Source organism: Geotrypetes seraphini, chromosome 1 (genome assembly GCF_902459505.1).
Source record: "Geotrypetes seraphini chromosome 1, aGeoSer1.1, whole genome shotgun sequence".
NCBI lineage: Eukaryota > Metazoa > Chordata > Amphibia > Gymnophiona > Dermophiidae > Geotrypetes > Geotrypetes seraphini.
Genome location: NC_047084.1, coordinates 314389655 through 314411510, shown reverse-complemented (window position 1 = coordinate 314411510; position 21856 = coordinate 314389655). Strand labels below are relative to the sequence as shown.

General features: G+C 41.8%; 1 protein-coding gene across 11 annotated transcripts in view; it reads left to right on the top strand.

Moving 5' to 3' along the window:
• Positions 1–21856, top strand: part of SGMS2 (sphingomyelin synthase 2) — a 221479-nt gene that overhangs the window by 159840 nt on the left and 39783 nt on the right. For all 11 annotated transcript variants that reach the window (XM_033956432.1, XM_033956405.1, XM_033956462.1 and 8 more), the window contains 2 exons: positions 5979–6681; positions 19982–20099. In XM_033956432.1, the coding sequence (XP_033812323.1) occupies positions 6230–6681; positions 19982–20099 (570 nt within the window). In that variant the 5' untranslated portion in view covers positions 5979–6229. The remainder of the gene's footprint in view (positions 1–5978; positions 6682–19981; positions 20100–21856) is intronic.

Genomic DNA, 21856 nt, shown 5'->3' with positions numbered 1-21856 from the left:
AAAGATAATGGCTATAAAAAGGCAATTTGTCTGTGTCTTATGTTATGGGAACAGGGTTTGTTTTTGAGACTGTGTGTATTTTTGTGTTTTGTAATATGTTTTATTATATATGTAATGACTTTGTTACCCGCTTAGAATTGTGGATTTGCGGGTTATAAATATTTAAATAAATTAAAATAAATAAAGTTGAGGGAGGTAAATTTGGGCAGCTTTCATTTTTGAAAATTTTGTATACTATAGGGTCTGTAGAAAGGGACTATGCCATTTTTTCCTATGGATTACAGATGTTTGTAAGTATACATTTTTGGGGTTAAAATAGACTTTTTTGTTGATAGGTTTTTAATTTTTTTCCCCCCCCCCCCTTTTACTAAACCGCGATAGCAGTTATTAGCGCAGGGAGCTGTACTTGAATGCTCTGCACTGCTCCCGACACGGTTTAGTAAAAGGGTGGGTTATAGATGTAATTAGGCCATACCTAATTTGGCAGGATTATGCAGTTGGTTTAAATAAGTCGTATACTCCACATGTTAGGTTACTTAGATGTTTTATCGTGTATTGTGCTATTGTGTTGACATTGTAAGTAGCATACTATGTCATACTATGTACTATTGTTTGAATATTTTTACTGCTGTAATTGTCTTTTATTGCTTATGTTCAGCTTATTTTTGCTGTACATGACCTTAAGTGAATTTCTTTAAAAACATGGTAAATAATTCCTAATAAGCAAATAAAATAAACTTGGCTGCGCGGTTAGTTTAGCATCTGAAACCTTGGGACCATAATTTAATAGTGTTAAAAGAATTGCAGTGGATACCAGTATCTTTTAGAGTGCAATTGAAAATTTAAGCCTGGAGTCTAAAAACGGCATTGATGCCTAAGTAAATTGTTTTAATTCACTAATTCCTAATAAGCAAATAAGATAAACTTGGCTGCGCGGGTAGTTTAGCATCTGAAACCTTGGGACCATAATTTAATAGTGTTAAAAGAATTGCAGTGGATACCAGTATCTTTTAGAGTGCAATTGAAAATTTAAGCCTGGAGTCTAAAAACGGCATTGATGCCTAAGTAAATTGTTTTAATTCACTATTAATGGTGTGGTGTTTGACCGCGCTGTTAAAAAAATCAATTATAAACAAATTAAAAGAAAAAAATGTAGGCCCCACAAGGTGGTGTCAGCGCAGGAATCGTATCTACGCAGACACTTAGCAGCGCTGAACGTCAAGGGAGGTGTGGTTATGGGCGGGTTTTAAGTTCGACACCTCTAAGCGTGATTCTGTGTCAAAGGTGGGTGCCAGAAATGTAGGCCTGTAAAAACCCTGGCCTACATTTCTGGCGCCTACCTTCGACGGAGGCTATGATTCTGAAAATGGTGCTGTCATTTGCAAGTGATTAGTGTAGCACAGTGGTTCCCAAACCTGTCCTGGGGGACCCCCAGCCAGTCAGGTTTTCAAGATATCCCTAATGAATATGCATGAGAGAGATTTGCATACCTGCCACTTCCATTATATGCAAATCTCTCTCATGCATATTCATTAGGGATATCTTGAAAACCTGACTGGCTGGGGGGCCCCCAGATCAGGTTTGGGAACCACTGGTGTAGTATATTCCAGCCCACTCCCACTGCTAATTACGTGATCTTTTGCTATGCTTAAGAAAGCATTTTTGTTCCCTAGTCTCTGACTGATCCTTTTCCTCCTCCTCCTCCTTTCTTCCAGACTATTTTCTATGCATTTCCCCATCTTCTTTAACATACTGCTCTGCCTTCTGATGGCATTGGTCTTCCAGAGAGCTATCTTTGGCTATGTCATGGGTTTGCTGCTTTCAACCAAGCATTCTGTGACTTTTTAAAGACTGTTCAACTTCACCCTAAGAAGTATGCTTTCACTCATCCCTTTTCACTGTTCCATTGAACTTCCCTGCATTGGGAGTTGTGCTTTGTGTTTGAGAATTAGCTTGCTATTGCTTGCTTTGAATCTACATATCACAGTTATTTTTTTCCTTTCTAGCACCAGCCATCAGGAATAGGTTACCTCATGATTCAAAATAGGCTTAAAAAGTGTTTTGTTTTGTTTTTATGGGCGAGGTGAGGCCACGTCGGCAACATGTTGCATTTAATTTCTTTTTGCTCAAAAAAAAAAAAAAAGGCAAATTTTTTTTGAACAGGCCTACATGGATTCTGGTGAAACCAGTTATGTAAAATCCTTTATTTGATGAGGATGTCTGAGTAGGGGTTTGAAGCTTTGAGGTGCACCTGTTTCTGTTCATCCTCCGATTTATTCTCATTTCTGCTGTGATGTTTTTTCTAACCTAACTAGTATGCATTTATACTGATATTTGAAGTACACTTCCAGTGTGTTTATTGTCATGGTCTTTTAGCCTGTAGCTGACTTACTTCTGATTATAACTTAGAGTGCTTTTGTGTTTTCTCGTATAAACTGCTCTGTTGGCCTGGCTGAAAGGTTATATGTAAGTAAAGACTTAATGGCATTAGCAGCTTATCTTCTGACTGCAATTAATATTTTTTTCACCATGATTTTTTTTTTTTTTTTATGTAGCTGAGTCGTAGCCATTGGTATAGCGAGGATGAGCGGGGCCTTGGGGCAGTGGCACCCCTCCCCTCTTCTCTGCCTCCCCTGCTCCTTCCTGCTACCCCCCTCTGCTGTGTGTGTGCCTCCCTTCCCTTCCTGCAAACCTTTTTAATTTTCTAGGAACAAGCAACATCATGAATTTACTGCCCGTGTTGGGTCGGCTATCCTTCCGATGTCACTTCCTAGGTGCGGGGCCTGGAAGTGACGTCAGAGAGAGGCGAACCGACGCAGGCAGCAAGTTCATAATACTGCTCACGCAGGGAAAATTAAAAAGGTATGAGGGAAGGGGTGCACACATGTGATGGGGAAGGGGTGGAGAAGAGGACATTTGCCGGTGCCCTTACCAAGACTGCACCCAGGGCAGAAACCCCTCCCCCCCCCTTTACTATGCCACTGGTCGGAGCTCAGGGTGAGTTACATTCAGGTACCTCCTGTCCCTGAAAGGTTTGTACCTAAGGCAATGGAGGGTTACGTGACTTGCCCAAGATTACAAGGAGCAGTGGGAGGATTTAAAGCAGACTTTCCTGGTTCTCAGCCTGCTGTTCTCTGCATCTGTTTTTATGGAGTTAGAGTGAAAAAGTGTTTTATTTATTCCCCCCCTTTTACAAAAGTATAGCGTGGTTTTTAGTGCCGGCCACAGCGGTAACAGCTCCAATGCTCAAAGAATTCTATGTGCATAGTAGCTGTTACCGCCCCGGCTGGCGCTAAAAACTGCACTACGCTTTTGTAAAAGGGGTTATTTATTTATTCAGTTTTCTATACCGTTTTCTCAAGGGAGCTCAGAATGGTTTACATTAATTTATTCAGGTACTTAAGCATTTTTCACTTTCTGTCCCGGTGGGCTCACCATCTATTTAATGTACCTGGGACAAGTCTGACAGAGATGGAAAAACAAAGTTTGCAAAGCATGGTAAAAATATAAAAATCAATAACCAAACAACCGTGTTTGCGAGAGATTCCCAAGAGATATATAACAAATATCAATGTTCAAAACAGTAGTCAGTTAAATTATATTATAGCAGAGAATGTCAATAGTGGGAACTTACCTCACCAAGGTAAAGTATCCCGGTGGTACCACATATTTAACGTGATACAGCTAAGTTTATACGGGTCCACCACTACATCATTTCCTCTCTTTATTCTAAAATATTTAAAAAAATATTTTTGATTTGATATAAATCTTGGAAATCTTTCATTATAAGTATATATAAATTTTCAGTGCAGAAATTCAATTAACTCCTCACTTGTTCACAAGTTTTTTAATCAAGGATTTAAAGGAGATCACTTAGCTGTTTTTTTTAAGAAAGTGCAGTGTGACTTCAGGGTAGCCAACGGAGTTCTCCGCTTCGTCCCTTTATCAGGGGTAGACGCCCGCTTTTTTTTTTTTTAGTAAGCTGCTAGCTCATTTCAAAATCCGGTTGACTCTCCTTTCTGATGTGACAATAATATGACAAAACATTTACAGCAGCAGTTCTCAACCCAGTGATGGAAGCTAGTATACTATAAAAACAAAAACGCTGTGGAGAAGATGTCCAAGTTTCAGGCTTTATTGAAGATACAGTAATAAACTCAACCACTCTAAAAGGCAAAAAGTCCTCTTCTACAAGACAATATCAACCGCAATAGGTGAGGACTCCAGTAGAAATCAATCCTTGCTGATTATAATACCGCTCTCAGAACCCTGTGATGTCCTAACACAATAGTGTTTGGAACCATATTACCAGGTAAATGATGTCTTTCATTGAGTCGGTAAGTTGTGTGCAAAAAACCACAAACATGCAGCAAGCTCATAAAAAGTGCTAAATGTAAATATAATAAATATGCTAAAAGTTATATCAAAACATTTTTTTGCACTTATCTTTCCCAGAGCTGGCTTGTAGTGCATAATTGTTCGTGCATGGCTAAACGCCCAACGGGACCCGTTTCACCACAAATAAAGGGCTTCTTCAGGGGTCATGCGTTTAGAAATGTGCAATCGTATTGACGTTGACACAAATGGCCAGCGCCATTTTTGTGTCAACGTCAATACGATTGCACATTTCTAAACGCATGACCCCTGAAGAAGCCCTTTATTTGTGGTGAAACGGGTCCCGTTGGGTGTTTAGCCATGCACGAACAATTATGCACTACAAGCCAGCTCTGGGAAAGATAAGTGCAAAAAAATGTTTTGATATAACTTTTAGCATATTTATTATATTTACATTTAGCACTTTTTATGAGCTTGCTGCATGTTTGTGGTTTTTTGCACACAACTTACCGACTCAATGAAAGACATCATTTACCTGGTAATATGGTTCCAAACACTATTGTGTTAGGACATCACAGGGTTCTGAGAGCGGTATTATAATCAGAAAGGATTGATTTCTACTGGAGTCCTCATTTATTGAAGATACAGTCATAAAATCCACATAATAAAATGTCTAGGACTCGTAAGATGGGGACTGTGGACCCAACACGGTCTGTGTTTTGACGACCCTGTCTTCCTCAGGGGTCCCTAAGAGTTCTAAGTCAAAGAACTTGGATCAAAGGCTGAGAACAAACCTGCTCGACAGGGTCGTCGAAACACGGACCGTGTTGGGTCCACAGTTCCCATCTTATGGGTCCTAGACATTTTATTATGTGGATTTTATGACTGTATCTTCAATAAAGCCAGAATCTTGGACATTTTCTCCACAGCATTTTTGTTTTTGGTTGCTCTTTGATTCTGTGGAGTATCAAGGGTCAATTTCTGTTTGTTTGTAACTAGTATACTATGCCTCTCCAGCACCCAGTGGCCACTGTTTATATTTGCACTTCCCACTAACCATATCACACATGTAGTTCTGTGTTTTGACATCCCTGTCAGTGTTGCCCCTGAGGGCCATGGCTATCTCTAGGCCCCTTGTCATTATGCCTCTAATGGAGGCACAGCTAACTGGTTATGTTTTTCAGGATATACTGAATGAATATACATGAGGCATATATTCAAATACTAACTGGGTCTCCAATGTATACAACCTATCTCATATATATTCTCTGTTTATGCCCATTACTGCTCATCTTCAGGTAGAAAATATACGGTAATATTTTTTTCCTGTGCTTTAAGCAGCCTCCTTTTTTATTGGCAATGAAAATATTTTTTTTGATCCATGCATTCATTGTAATCCCTAACCCAGTGTAAAAGGTTGACTTTAGAACCATCGTATACAAGATTAGGGGAATGTTTGTGTTAAATTCATATGAAAATAGGTGCCTAACTTTGTAAATCTAAAGTAAGGGCCTAAATGAGCTATAGGGGCTCAGCATTGTCTTGACTATCAACCTCCGAATATATTGAAAGATGTCACTTCTGTTAAAACAAAGATTTGACATAAAATCAGTGTTGCTAAATAGTATTTGGTTGTCTTACAGATAACAAGATAACGGATCTTCACAAGCAAGAAGACAAATTCTTTGCCACTGCTGCTATTCCTTTTATTGCCGCCAATGGCTGCAAATGAATAACTGTTGTACAAAGATGCTGAACAGAGAGTGATGTTGATGTTTTGGGGTTTCCTTTTGACCATGCAATATTAAAAGGAAAACAAATCTGCCATATCAGTATATAATTAGCTTCGAGTAACACAACTGAAAGAGAACTAGAAACATTTATTCTCTAAGCAATGGAAGTCATCGAGACAGCAAAGCTGGAAGAACACATGGAGGCTCCACACGACATTCCAAATGGTTTCCCCAGGTCAACATCCTCAGCGAGCGAAGACGAGAAAACCACAAACGGCAAGCCAAAAAACTTACCCAATGGCCTGAGAAAAAGTGCAAAGACATTTCCAGATTACATCAAAATTTCCATGTCGGTGGATCCCAGGAACAGGTTTCCTATGGAATGGTGGAAAACGGGCATCGCTTTTGTGTATGCACTCTTCAATTTAGTTCTAACGACTGTCATGATCACAGTTGTACACGAACGAGTGCCTGCCAAGGAGCTCAACCCCCCTCTGCCAGACAAGTTCTTTGATTATATTAGTCGAGTGGCATGGGCCTTTTCTGTATCAGAAATAAATGGGATGATACTGGTTGGATTATGGTTAACTCAGTGGTTGTTTCTCAGATACAAGTAAGTACAGCATTTGCATTTTTACTTTCTTCAGCTCTCCAGGTTTTTTGTTTATAATTACAGAGGTCTTTAGTGAATAGTTTGTCAACAGTATAGACCGAGTTCTCAACCCATTCCTTAGGAAATACCCCACCAGTCAGATTTTTAGAATGCCTGTGGTGAATATTTATGAGATAGATTTGCATAAAATGGTGGTAGCACATGCATATTTATCTTGTGCATTATTATAGATATCCTGAAAACCTGACTGTCCCAAGGATGGGTTGCAAACCCCTGGGGTAGACAATGAACAGCAAATCAGTACAACTGAAGTAAGTAGTGTTTTAACAGAACAAACTTAGAATAAATTATCCCTTTAACTGGAAAAGCATGCTTTTGTTACAATGAAAAGTGTTCCAAGTAATAGGACAACATACCCCCTAGGACAAGCCTTCTCAACCCAGGCTACAGGGCACACCAAGTCCCATTGGATTTTCTGGATATCCACAGTTAATATGCATGGATAGATTTGCATACCAAGGAGGAAGTGCATGCCAGTCTATCTAACGCATATTCTTTGTGGATATCCAGACAACCCAATGGGATTCAAGTGTGCCCTGAGAACTAGACATTTTTTGGGTTTGGCCCCCCTCCATAAGTATGAAGAAGCCTTGACACAGTCAATAATTTTAACGACCCCCTCTCACTAGCAGCAAGTAAGCATTAGTACACTTTAGGTATCTGCCTTCCCTGATTTTAACAGTCATTAGTTAAAGTACATTATCAATGAGTGCCTTGCCTTATGGACAATTCAGCAAAAATATTTCCCAAATCTTTTCCCACTTACACAGTGTTGTCCTACTCTCAGCCATCAGTCTTTCCATTTCACAGACTCTGTATAATGTAGTTTATTCAACCATTTAAGAACTAATGAGAATGCTCAGTCTTCCAACATGTAGAAATAATCCTTTTAGCCATGTTCACACTATGCTTTATCAACTTTTGTTAGACTGTAGGTATATGAGGTCTGTTTAAAAAATAAGTGTGTTTTCGTGATCGGCTATTTTTCATCATGTGTAACCTCAATCAGCAGCGCTACAGCGAGAAGTTCTGTTTTAAATTGGGTAAGACCGTTACAGAAACTTATGAGATGTGGAAAGTGGCTTATGGGGAACATGTCATGAGTCGTGGAAGGTGTGTTACATGGTATTCACGCTTCAACAGTGATTGTGAATCAGTAGAAGACGATTCACGAACTAGAAGACCATCAACGTCAACTGATGATGATCATGTTGATCAAATGAGAGTTCTTGTGCACACTAATCAGCGATTAACTGTTAAAGAATTGGCAGAGGAATTCAGCATCTCCACTCATGCCGCAACATTTTTTTTTTTTTGTCATCAGCAAATTTTTAATGTATATTTTATTACCATTTAACCATAATTCACAAGAATGCTCTCACTTCAAAAATACAGAAAGCAACATCTGAAAAAAGAAAGTACAGTACTCCCCCGGAACTCCCGCAAATTTTGAAAAACCGTGAATGCGGTTAAAAGGCAGGAGAGGACAGCTGGGGCACCGGCGGATGCAAAAACACTCGCTGTATGCTCTGACCGCCTCTTCCTGTTACTAAAATCAGGCTACACCAATCAGGAGCTGCTTTGACACGCAGCTCCTGACTGGTGTAGCCTGAATTTAGTACAGGAAGAGGCGGTTGGAGAATACCGCGAATTAGTGAGTCTGCGAACCGCGAATTCGCAGGGGACCACTGTACAAAGGTAAAAAAATACATAATCTTTCTTAAACCACAATAATAGGAGGAAGGCCCAGGTAAAAGGAAGAGACACTTTTTACATGAAATAATACAAGAATTGGACTAACAGTTAGTCTCACTATCCCAACAGCTGTTCATAATAGTTAGACAGTACCGGTTACCAACTTCTTCAAATCTATAAATGCTCTCAACTGTTCTGGTGTATAAAATACATATTTTACTCCCAAATATTTAAACATACAGTTCACTTACAAGGACAGATCAAAAGAAATGAAGCCTCCAAAGTCATTGTTTCAGTTCTCATTGCCAAAAACAATTTCCTCCGTTCCTGTGTTTGTCTAGTCACATCCGGGAACATCCAAACCCTTTTCCCATAGAATAATACTTGAGAATTACAAAAGTATAATCTAAATATAACATTAGCATCTTGCTCAAAGACAAATGATACTAGTAAAGTAGCTCTTTCAGAATTTTCAGATAAGGTCATTTCAAGCAAATCCATAACGTTAAGAGCTTCTTTTCCACTTATTCTAGGTTAGCTCCTATTTCTTTCTTTACTGGTAAATAATATTTTCGATTCACTGGGGGAATATTTTCAGGGAAAAATCTTAGAAACCTCAATTAAGCATTTTTTAAATATTTCCATAGGAGTTATTCCCAGAGATTTTAGAAGTTCAAAAAACACAAATTCAATCTGCAGCTATAATTTTCTAGCTGCTCAAATCTTTTTATTAAGTAAAATTTTATCTTACAATCCCAGACATTAAATCTTGAAGGTTTTTCACTCTAACTTGCTTCAATTCTGAAGAAAACTCCTCTTTTGTGCCATTCAATGTTTTACCCAAAACATCCACAGTATGTAAGAGCCCAGCAGCATCTTGCGAAGACTTTGCAACTGTCGTGTTCAACTTCAGGAGAGATTCCCATATGCTCTCCAGTGTCACCACCGCAGGTCTTACCAGTTGGGAGCAAACTTCCACTCCAGCTCCAAGCTTTCCCTGCTCTCTTGAACTTCTTGCGGCAACAGCCCCTCGAGTTGGGGTTTCCCCTGCAAGAGAATCTTCGCAGGGGTCCTCCAGCCAGGCCGCAGATCAGTATCCGGAAGGGAGAGAGATATCTCGAAATCCAGTTCGTCATCATCTCTTCTCATCAAAGAAACAGTAGACAATTCTCCGGACACACCATGTGGGAGAGAGGCAGCGGCGAACTCACAAATAGACCTCTGAGCAGGGGAGGAAGTCCTTGCTGCCAAGGGATTGGCTCAGATATTCCCCTTTCGTTTACAATGAGGCATGTCCAAAAGGTAATATTTTTAGGAATCTTCTGCAGGGCTAAATTGGAGATGCCATCACCTTGCCGCCACCATCTTGAACCCTCCCCTAAGGTCCATGACACAACATTTCTAACAGAGAAGTTGGAGATGTCTCACGTTGTGACAAAGTTTGTTCCAAGGTCGATGACCAGAAGGACAACCACGTCATGATCTGTCAGAATCTTCTTGAACAGGCAAATGAAGATGAAACATTTCTTGATAAAGTGATAACTGGTGATGAGACATGGGTTTACGATTATGACATGGAAAACAAAACTCAATCATCTCAATGGAGAACCAAAACATCGCCAAGACTGATAAAAGCTTGGACAGTTTGGTCAAATGTCAAAGTGATATTAACAGGGTTTTTTTTACAGTTGCGGCGTTGTTCACTATGAATTTCTGCCACAAGGACAAACTATCAACCAAAATTACTATCTGAAAGTGCTGAAACAACTTTGTGAGAGAATCAGGAGGAAGCGGCCCGAACTTTGGAGGGAGCAGTTGTGGTTTCTTGTGGTTTCTGAATCACAACAACATGCCTGTTCATGCCGTCATCAAAATTCGTGATGATAGTTCTTCCCCAGCCACCTTACTCTCCTGACTTGGCCCCTGCTGACTTCTTGTTTCCTAAACTTAAATCCATGCTGAAAGGAAAGCGATTCAACACCATTGAAGACATAAAGCAAAATTTCATGCAGCAACTTTTGGCAATTCCTAAAGATGTGTTTAAGGACTGTTTCCAGAAGTGGAAACAACCTTGGGAAAAGTGTATACATAGGGAAGGGAAGTACTTTGAAGGAGATCCAATGGAATAAGTTATAAGATTGTTTAATACATTTTTATAAAATCAGTCCTGAAACTTTTTGAACAGACCTCATATCGTCCAGTTGTTTATTTAAAAAGATAAATACCTGAATCCCATGGAATTGAAATGCTCACCCAATGCTGCAAACAGTAACTAGATTTCATTCCAAAAGATGCTCGCTTTCCTACAGGACCACCAAATATGGCCAATACGTCCCCCACACCAATCTCTTATTACAGTTTTTACTAGCGTAGGCCCCGATGCTTAAAGCTTATCCTGCCAGCAACGTTTGATTTAGACTGGTTGTAGCCAGAGTCTAATGCACAAATGGATTCTGTGTGGCTTTTATCATTCACTTTAGCAGTTTCCGATAAGCCTATGGAAATGTATTAGAAAGAGCTCATTAGTGTTAAAATGAGTATTCCATGTAATGCACAGAGAGGAGCACCTACCTTAAGTGTTCAAAATTTTGGGGCAGGTCTGGAGCAGTCGTTGCATGAGGGTGGCTTGGTGGAGCAGTCTGCATTTTTAAAAAATCTGCACTTGTGTAGAATATGTGCCATGTGCATGTATTGTATATATGTGTGTGTGTGTGTGTCCCATGCGTAACAGTTGTGTCAAAAGTTGTGGAACAAAAAACCCCTCAAAACAAAAGAATTTCCAAACTACTATCATGGCAAGAGGCTTCAACGGCAACATTGTGCAGGGTTGTTTGGATTTTGGGGGGTTTTGGGTGGGGGGTGTTTGCATACTGCTTCTACCTTGTAGTCCAAAACTCTGGAGACCACAGCCATATACTCTACTGGGCATGATGTGCACAAGAGCTATGCCTACTGCCCCTCTCTTGTGGACATGCACCAGGCATCCCCCTTTTACCTCATAAGAACATAAGAATTGCCATACTGGGACAGACTGAAGGTCCATCGAGCCCAGTATCCTGTTTCCAACAGTGGCCAACCCAGGTCCCAAGTACCTAGCTAGATCTCTAGTAGTGAAACAGATTGCTGCCTATCCTAGGAATAAGAAATGGATTTCCAAAGCCATCTCAATAATGGCCTAGGGACTTCCCTTTTAGGAATTTATCCAAATCTTTTTAAAACCCCACTAAACTAACTGATTTCACCACATTCTCTGGCAACGAATTCCAGTAATTACATGTTGTATGAAGAAATATTTTCTCCAGTTTGTTTTAAATCTACTACTTAGTAACTTCATCGCATGCCCTCTAGTCCTAGTGTTTCTGGATAGAGTAAACAAGTGATTCACATCTACTCTTTCCGCTCAGTATTTTATAGACCTCTATCATATCACCCCTGAGGTATATCTTCTCCAAGCTGGTAGTGTTGAGCATTGGTCAGTAATATAGAATTTCTGGAGATTACAAGTCTGATCCTTGGTGATGTTAGTGTAGGTAGACTGAATGTCTCTTACCTTTTGGGGTTAGTTTACATGTTTTAAGACCAGTTCTCAAAATAATTCTGGGTATCTCCCCCTTAGTCATAATCTTATCTTGTGTCAAGCTTATCCTATTCATTTTCAGTAGTGCTGTGCAAAGTAATTTTATAGCATAGCACCTGGTTTAAGAGGTCAAGGAGGCACTTCCTAGGCACTATTTTATAAAGACATATAGGCGTCCTACTTTCTTTGTAAACTACTAGCAGATATCATACCTTGCAAGTACCTACATCAACTTTGTAGGTAATGTTCAGAAGTATGCACACTGATTAAAGCATTTGAGTCCGTATACATATTTGTGAACTTCATCTATGCTCCATCCAGACTGTGCTCCCGGCTACACTTGCCAGCAAAGGAGTGGGTCAGGTGTTAGGATCTTGAGCCTGGATGGACAACTTTGTGCACATTGGGAATTGAAGGTTGCTGTTGGCTATCTTGTTATCCTCAAGTGTTATGGACTGGACAAATTGGTCACACATCTCCTCATTACTGAAGAGGGGACATGATAATAAAGGGAATAGACTTAGTAGAGAAAGAGAGATTGTTCACCCTCTCCAAGGTAGAGAGAACGAGAGGGCACTCTCTAAAGTTAAAAGGGGATAGATTCTGTACAAACGTAAGGAAGTTCTTCTTCACCCAGAGAGTGGTAGAAATCTGGAACGCTCTTCCAGGGGCTGTTATAGGGGATAACACCCTCCAGGGATTCAAGACAAAGTTAGACAAGTTCCTGCTGAACCAAAATGTACACAGGTAAGGCTAGACTCAGTTAGGGCACTGGTCTTTGACCTAAGAGCCACCACATGAGCGGACTTCTGGTCACGATGGACCACTGGTCTGACCCAGCAGTGGCAATTCTTATGTTCATTGGCTTCCAGTTTCATGGTAGGTGAAATGTACCGTAATGTTCTCTGTCTAGCCGATTCATAAAGTTTTGAACAATGAAGCTCCTATCAGTCTAGCAACTTGTTTAACAATATATTGAACATGTACTTTATGTTCAGATGATAAATATTGTTGTATGTTTCATCTTTTAAAATTGTCAAACTGAACACTTACCATTCTTCTTTTGTTTTACATGGGGTGTTATATTGTGGCCTTCACTTCCAGCAGAAATCAGACAAATTACTCGTACTTCTGCTTTTTCAGTTTATGGAACAACTGAAGGCATAGAGGCTCATTTTCAAAAGCACTTAGACACACAATGTGCCATAGGTTTTTGTGTCTTAAGTGCTTTGAAAATGATCCCCATATTTTTTGCAAAGGCTTTTGATATCTAATGAAGTTGATATCTTATTCAACTTATTTACTGCAGAACTCGGACAAATTGTTTTTGTTGTGTAGTTCAAGAGATATTTGAAAGCACACTTTTTTGTAGAGGCTCTTGATATTTGTTGGTCAGCATCTTGCCTGTTTTTAGTTTGTTTTAATAATGATTATATTTTAAGTGGAACCTGCTTAGTGCTGTAAGATTATGTATGTTTTGAGTGTAATCACAAAACCCTATAATAGTAGAGGGACTGGAGTACCAAAATACAGTTTGGATTTATTAATTGTGTTTTGAGCATAATACACCTAGAATTGTTAGGTAGTGTGGGTTAGAAATGTTTTAAATAAATAAAACAGAATGCAAGCCCCCTTGACTAGGCACATACATTTAAGTCAGTATATATTTTAAGTCTTTTACACATGTACGTGGACATGTTTGATGAAATCTCTCCCCTAATGTGATCACTTTTGTGTTCTCAACTGTGATCTGTCTGGATTTATTATAAACTACTTTGCTGTTGAGCATGAAAGACAGTATAGCAAAACTATAAACTAAATTAGGACTAAACATTTTAAAAACTGCCCAGAGCAAGGTGCCTGATCTGATGCATAGGGGCAGTGGTGTAGCGAGGTTAAGAGGTGCCCTTGGCAGTGGTGCCCGCTTTTCCACCGCTTTTCTCCCCGTACCTCTTGAACTCTTCACCGGCGCAAACAGCATCTCCAAAACTGTTGCCCACGCCAGCCTCTGCTCTCCCTATGACATCACTTACTGGTCCTGAGGTGCCTACTGGCAGTAGACATGGTTAGGGGCAGATTCAGGGTGGATCCAAGGCAGAGTTAGGTACACTTATTTAGGCAAGAAAACCCTGACCCAAACGGCAGTGCACCTAAGGATTTAACCACAAATGGCACCTAGGAGTCGGACACCGTTTATAGCAGGGGTGTCAAATGTCTGTCCTCGAGGGCCGCAATCCAGTTGGGCTTTCAGGATTTCCCCAATGAATATGCATGAGATCTATTTGCATGCACTGAAACCAACTGGATTGCGGCCCTTGAGGCCCAACATTTGACACCCCTGGTTTATAGAATCGGGGGGGGGGGGGGGTCAGAATGTTTTGCACAGATACAGTTTTATTGTGTACAAGTTATACCTGCCACTGCAGCAGACCTGTGTGCTCTCCAGTGTTAGTTTTTGGTCTCCAGTTTTTGTGTTTGGTCTATCTGTATACGATGTGCTGACAGTACTGAGGATCACAGTTATGGTGTTGCACGTGTTAGAAAATCATGTGCTGAGCTTTAGTGCAGGTTCTAATGCAGTGTCTTGCAAGCTTTATGAGCTGTGGCACACTGAACTGGCGGCTGCGGCTCAAGGGCACGGATGTCACTGCCATGACGTTGCTCGCATGCGTGATGGTGTCACATCAACATCCACGCATGAGTGGAGGCCCTCCAGATGGGGCTCCGAGCCGCCAGTGGGGGGGGGGGGTGCTGAAAAAGAAGAGGTGCAGAAAGGAGGAGAGGCCGCTGGCAGCGCTGCAAGAGGCACGTCCTGTAGGCAGTCAGCCGGCGCTGGCGCCACTCCTTCTCCCCGGTGTCTCGCGGCACACAGTTTGCGATACACTGTTCTAATGCAAGGTTATTGCATCAATCTACTGACCAGAGGTGGCCTTGGGGGAGGGGGTTAAGCGGGGGTTGCACTTAGACGTGAATTCTATAAAAGGGTACATGATAATAGGCAAATCACAAATTTTTCATCCAAGCCACGAAACACAGTCTTCGCTCTCACGCTCAGATGACCTTTATTGTACAGATAATTCTAAATTCAAATTAATTCTATATTCCACCAGACCTCAGTGGTACCATTCCAGCAGTTCACAATCTGATTTCTGGATTGTGAAACTTTGGATTAAAATAAGCTATGTAAAAAATTTTTTTACTATTGAATGAATAAGATGAGCACCAATTTGGAGCTAATAAAACATTGGATGAGCTTTTAGAAAATTTTCAGCAAATTATAGACCAATGATTATGTGGTTCATGGCTTAGGCAGTGATGAGATTGTGAACTGCTAGAGCTGTACCACTGAGCTCTGATGAAATATAGAGTGAAATTGAGCTAAGAATTATTTGCAGAATAAGGTCATCTGAGTTTGATAATGAAGATTAAATTCTATAAAACACATATAACATTGAAACATAAAATGGCAAATGCATGGATCTTCAAGAGCGCATATAAATGTGCACAGGTACTTTTCCATGGGGTAATTTTAAATGGTGTATATGCACATTCCTGCTACCCGAGCTCAGCGGCCCTGTTACAAGAAAACCCCAAGCTGGACCATTCAAAAGGTCTGGTAACATTCTGGTCAATATTCAGCCAGCAGCAGTCAGCATTTTTTAAAGTGCTGATTGCTGCCAGCTAAATTAGACCTGGATATTCAGTGCTGAGCCAGATTCCAGCAGTTTATATCAGGGCATGTACTGGCTGCCTCACTTAGGTGGCTTCCAGCCAATATTCAACTGGGTCCCGCATAAAGACTCTTAGAAAGAAACAGTAAAACTTGATAAAAGGCCAAATAGCCCATCCAATAAGCCCATTCGCAGCAACCATTGTCTCTTCCTCTCCCTAAGCAATCCCATGTGCTTGATGCATGCTTTTTTGAATTCAGATACAGTCCTTGTCTCCACCACCTCCACCGGGAGGCTATTTAATGCACACATCACCCTTAAAATTAAGTATTTCCTTAGATTACTCCTGAGCATATCACCTCTTAATTTCATCCTTCTTATTGCAGTTTTCCTTCATTTCAAAAAGGCTCACCTCCTAAGCGTTAATATCACAGAGATATTTAAGCTTCTCTATCATATCCCTTCTCCCACCTTTCTTCCAGGGTATACTTCTGCAGATCCTAGCTGGAATCGACTTTTCTATCAGGGCCTCCAAAAGCTCTCCTGATTCTGAATCCCCTGCTACAACCCAGCACTCCTCAAGTTCAATCCTCTTGCCTGCCTAGCCCCTCCAAGAACCCCCCAGGGGCTATCCCTGGTGGTCTAGTGCAGTGTTTCTCAACCTTTTCAAGCAAAGTACTCTCTAAGCCTAACAAATACCAACTGGGTACCCCCGCCCAAGCTCTGCCCCAGACCCGCCCAGACTCCGCCCCTGACTCCAACCCCATAATAATAGTACTAATTGTAATGCAACAAAGCACACTGTACACAGAGAAAATGTTAATTATCATTTATATTTGGGGGGTTTTCAAAGAGTTCAAGGCAGATGGCATTAAAATATGCAATGTTACCTCAGTAACAACTATAGAAAAATAGACAAATATAGTGCAAAATATAGACAGCAGATATAAATCCTCAAAACTGACATATTTTGATCACTAAATTGAAAATAAAATCATTTTTCCTACCTTTTGTCTGGAGATTTCATGAGTCTCTGGTTGCACTTCCTTCTGACTGTGTATCCAATATTTCTTTCTTTCTGCCTCCTGCATGCTTCCTCTCCTCCAGTCCTCATTCCATTCCCCAACCAACATCTCTCTCTCTCTGTCCCTTCATGAGTCCAACTTTTCTTCCTCTCTCCTCCACCCCTATTGGCAACAAGTCTTCCTCTCTCTGAAGACATATTTATTTCAGAAATTTACTAATGATCCTTCTTTTTCAAATAATCAATCATAAAAGATAAAATTTTGGCCTAAAAGAGATAGTTTCTGTTCTAATCTCCTATATAATTTTTAAAATATTTTATTAACTGAGTCGAGCCCTCCTGTTGTGATGAATCGGTATAAAAAATCAAAGATTAGATTAGATTGTCCATCAGTCTTGAGAGATCCAGGCATCTTTTCCACCCCCTCTACTGCCATTTCCAACATTTCTCCCTCTCTCATCCCCCAGATCATGTGCAGCATTTTTCACCACTGCCCACCAGCCCCGTGTCCATTTCTCCTTCTATCACCCCTCTCCAACACCATGCCACATCTTTCCCTCCATCACTATGTCCAACATTCATCCCCCTTGTATCCACTTCAATCTGTCCCTCTGTTCCCTCTCCACCACCATTTCTCCTTTCATCCTTCTCTTCACCTGCATCTCTACCTCTCTCCTCTTTCTCTCAATGCCCAATTTTCCTCTTTCTTCCTTTCCCTCTCACTCACACTCTCCATTTCTATTCCCTCCCTCCTGTCCCAAGTTAGTGCCCTCTTCCTCCTTCCCTTCTGTGTCCCATGTTCATGCCCCTTCCCTTCCTTCTGTGTCGAGTTTGTGCCCCCTCCCCCTCACTGCCTTCTAGTTTTTAACCCAAAATTAAGTTCTGTCACCCACACACATCCTCCCTCCCCCGAAGCTGACCTGCGCTGAAGCCACCGCCGATTCCTCCCTGCCACCCAACACACTCCATCCCCCTCCCTCCGCCGCCACTGTTGCCACTTGACAAGATCCATGCATCCATCCATCCCCTGCTGCAACTCTGGGCAGGTATGGGCAGGCGCATGCAGCAAATGCACGTGGCCGGCCCACAAGCCTTCCCCAAGACGTAAATTCTGATGTCGGAGAGAATGTTCCGGGCCAGTCAAGTAGTGATTGGCTGGCCTAGAACCTTCTCTCCAAAATCAGAATTTACGTTGCGGGAAAGGCTTGTGGGCGGTTGCATGTAGGCACTGCACGCGCCTGGCCCATCCTTGCCCGGAGTTGCGGGGGATGGATGACTGGATCATGTTAGGTGGCAGCAACGGCGGGGGGGGGATGGAAAAGATAGAGCGTGTCGGGTGGCAGGGAGGAATGAGCAGCAGCTTCAAGGGGGGGCAAACAGGGAGAGTTTCAAGGTGGCTGCCAGCCCATGTACCCTCAACAGGCGGCCCCCGTACCGCGTGAGCAGACTGCTGGGCATGAAGGACTACTGGTCTGACCCAGCAGCAGCAATTCTTATGTTCTTACCAAACAGATGCCCAGATGGATTTCCAAAACCCAGCAGTTTATATGAGTTTTGGGAAGTCCCTGAGCACGGGGTCACGTCTGGAGGCCCTCTGCACTTGTGGATGTTGATGTGATGATGACATACGCACGCTCACATACGCACGCTCATTGCATCGATGTCTGTGCATGCGCAGAGGGCCTCCAGAGCTCAGGGAAGGAGACAGAATGTTCGGCTGGGGGCGGAACAGGACAAAGCTGGAGGTGGAATGTGACAGGGCAGAACAGGAAAGTACCAGGTGTCCTCTTTATTTATTTATTTTTTTTTAAAGAAGAAATCTGGCAAGATTTTGAGAAGTTGAGTTGGGGTAGGGGCCTCGGAATAGGAATGCTGAGTTGAAGTCGACTTAGAACAGGGTTGCTGAGTTGGGGGAGATTAGAGGGAAGGATTGGATGAGTGACTTGCCAGCTGCAACCTGGAAGTTTTGTAAGCAGCCGATTTTCAGTGCTGGTACTTGGATAGCTAAGTGGCCATAGATAGGACAGCCTTTTGTGCTGTGATATCTGGCTGTTTAGTTAAGTGTACCCCAGTACTGAATACAAGTCTGTCCCTTTCATAAATGGCAGCTCCTTTCCAGCACCACCACCACAGATCCCAACTCCACTGCCTGGTTTTAGAGTGGATGGCTAGAGCAAGTATTCAGTCGCACTGCCTGAATATTGCCAGCCATCTGCTCATTGTGGTTTAAGTGGGCTGGAGCCTCTCCTGTCTGCTGAAATCATGCTGAACATTGACTGTACTTTCATTGTCTCAAACATTTAAGGGCAATAAAGGAAAATATTTTAGGGTCATCAGCGCTCAATTTAAAGGTTTCCATTTTTGAAATAGTTTCAAGGAACTTCTCAGGGAGGGAAATTTTCAAAGCCACTTACAAAGCTTAGTGATATGAGTCGACTGAAAAGTGCCTTCCCTCAAGTGTGCACAACGTTCCACAATGTGTGTGTGCATTTAGCCTCATAAAGAAGAGGCATTCCCAGGGTGGGCTTAGGTTGGAAGAGAAAAATAACGTGCCTAGTTTGCATTTTCAACTCTGACAGTTATATTCCAGGGAAGAGGCGGCTGCAGAAAATTAGACGTGGATGCCCACAAGTACAGATTGCCCGTGGCAAGCTCCGTTTATTTTGATATTGAGAAAGCTTGGAGCAGAGCTCATGAGTGAAATGCGTCTGTGGGTTTTGACCCATAGCAGACAGCCTGAAAATTCTTTCCTCACCCCCACCCCCAAAGGAAATAGATTTTGTTTTCTTTTGTTTTGGAGTTTTTACAGTGCATTTCACAGGGGTGCAGCCTCTGGAATTTTTTGGACTTGCTTAGGGTGCAAGAATGTCCGTTTCTGAACTCGGTGTGACTGTACTTATTCTGAGTTCATTAAGCCTGTGTCTTGTAAATTGATCTAGCTATAATGTGGACCAGCACATGTGAAAAATCAAGGCCCACCAAACTTTCCTTGGGCCCCCTTGTAACCTTCTTCATTAAATTTGAGGAAGAGTGTATTATTCTGTCATTAATTTCTACAGAATTCTTAATCACAGCACAAACCAGTTCCTGGTTGTAAGTTGTATGATTTTCATGCTTTCCTGCAATGTGTTATTTTTATATATATATATATATATATATATATATATATATAATGGGTTATGCATTTCTTCAATGTGGTGTAACTTCATGAGATCACTGTGTAAGAAAGTGCATGATTCTGCTTCACCAGCTGAGATTGTTCTTTGTTTTCAGATCTATAGTGGGAAGAAGATACTTTTTTATAGTTGGGACTTTGTACCTCTATCGTTGCATTACCATGTATGTCACCACTTTGCCTGTACCTGGAATGCATTTTCAGTGCGCGCCCAAGGTAAGACCTCACCTTTCAAAAATTTGAATCATCTGTGTTGGGGGAGAGTGGTTGGTAACCATGACTGTGAAAAGTATGGTGTTTTGAACTATATCCATGGCATCCTATTTGTTTGTCTTGTATGTTTAGATTGTAAGCTCATTCGAGCATGGACTTAGCGACGCTTATGTCTGGTAGCGCTATACTTCACTGCCCTGACCTGCTATAACGTATTCATGTGTATGAAGTCTATACCGCTAATATTTCTAATATTATTCATTTCTAATATTATGTAAGCTGCAATGATTCCTAGTTGACATTTGCAGGATACAAGAATCAGTATGGTATGGTATGGTAGTAGTGTTGCAGAAAAGTCTGTATTAGTGACCTTGATTTCACAGGCCAGTATTGTGACTCCTGGCATGTCAACAGAGCATGGGGGAGCACATCCTGACCACAAGTCCTTGGGTTTGGAACCCACACTCCAGATCTCCACGTTCACTAGGGCCCATAGGGATTTGAAAAAGCTGTTGTGTCAGGTAGCACATTAAACATGTGGTATGAGAAGGAGTGGCTGGTGGTAGGAAACAGGTTAAGAGGTCAAGCAAAAGCTATGAGAAATGAGCTGGTGTTGAATTGCATACAAAGATTTCTATGCACTTCAACTCAAAATGGATAAATCTCAAGTATAGGTCAGAATTAACTCTTTGGCAGACCTCAGGAAAACAAGCATATTGGACCCCCCCCCCCCCTCATTGTCATACCATTGTATTTTTAAACTTTTTGAGAAAAGGGGCTCTGGTTAGTTCCCACTGCAGAGGGAGGAGGCAGCAGGTAAGAAGCACCATGCACTCATGCCTCACGCCAACTGTAAATGTTCCACACCCAAGACCACCAAGTTGGCACTAACCACTCTACCCTCCTCCCCCACTCCCCATTAGGCCTTCCTCAGGCCTACCTTCTAAAGGACCTGGTGGTCTAGTGGTGTCTTTGGGTCTCCTGCCTCCATCTGCTGTGCTGTAAAAATAGTGGAAGGCTGCTACAGGAGGTCATGACTGCTATTTTGAAACTGAAAATGGCCTGAGCAGGACCACGTTGCTGCTGCTCAGATCATTCCCAATTTCAAAATGGAGGCCACAGCCTCCCACACCTGCCATAGGAAATTGCTGCCACCGCTGTTACAACACAGCTGATGGGGGCCGAAGCAACTTAATGCTCCTGCCTTGTTCACACCACTAGACCACCAAGGCCAAAGGTCTTGGGGTGGGGGGTTGGAGTGGTGGGTAGCCCAGAGGGGGGGTAGAATTCATTTTCTGTTGTGTGGAGAAGGCTGGTAGGGGAGGGGCCAAAACTGAGTCATGGATTTCAACTCTGGATTTGGTTTTAGTCAACTTCTAGCAGTGACCAGTCCATAGGAGCCAAGCTGCCCAATATCCTCCCTCCCCCAACTACCATCAAAAAACGAAATTGCCTTACATTTTGTTGAACTTGAAGATGTGGAGAGCTCACCTCAGACTGGGATGATACCACAAAAATCCAGTGCACTGAAAAGCAGTAAACTTACACTAACAGCCACAGTGTTCTGCAAAAACAAACTTAGAACCTATAAATCAAGCATGTCATGCTATTACAGAACTAAAAGATCTCAAACAGCAACCCTGTCTATGAAGAAGCAGCACTTCAATGATTATCACACAGAGATCTAGAATGCCAATACACCATCGCCTTCTATAGGGAAAACAGCATAGCCTGCACTGCTACCAAACAAATTCTCAACA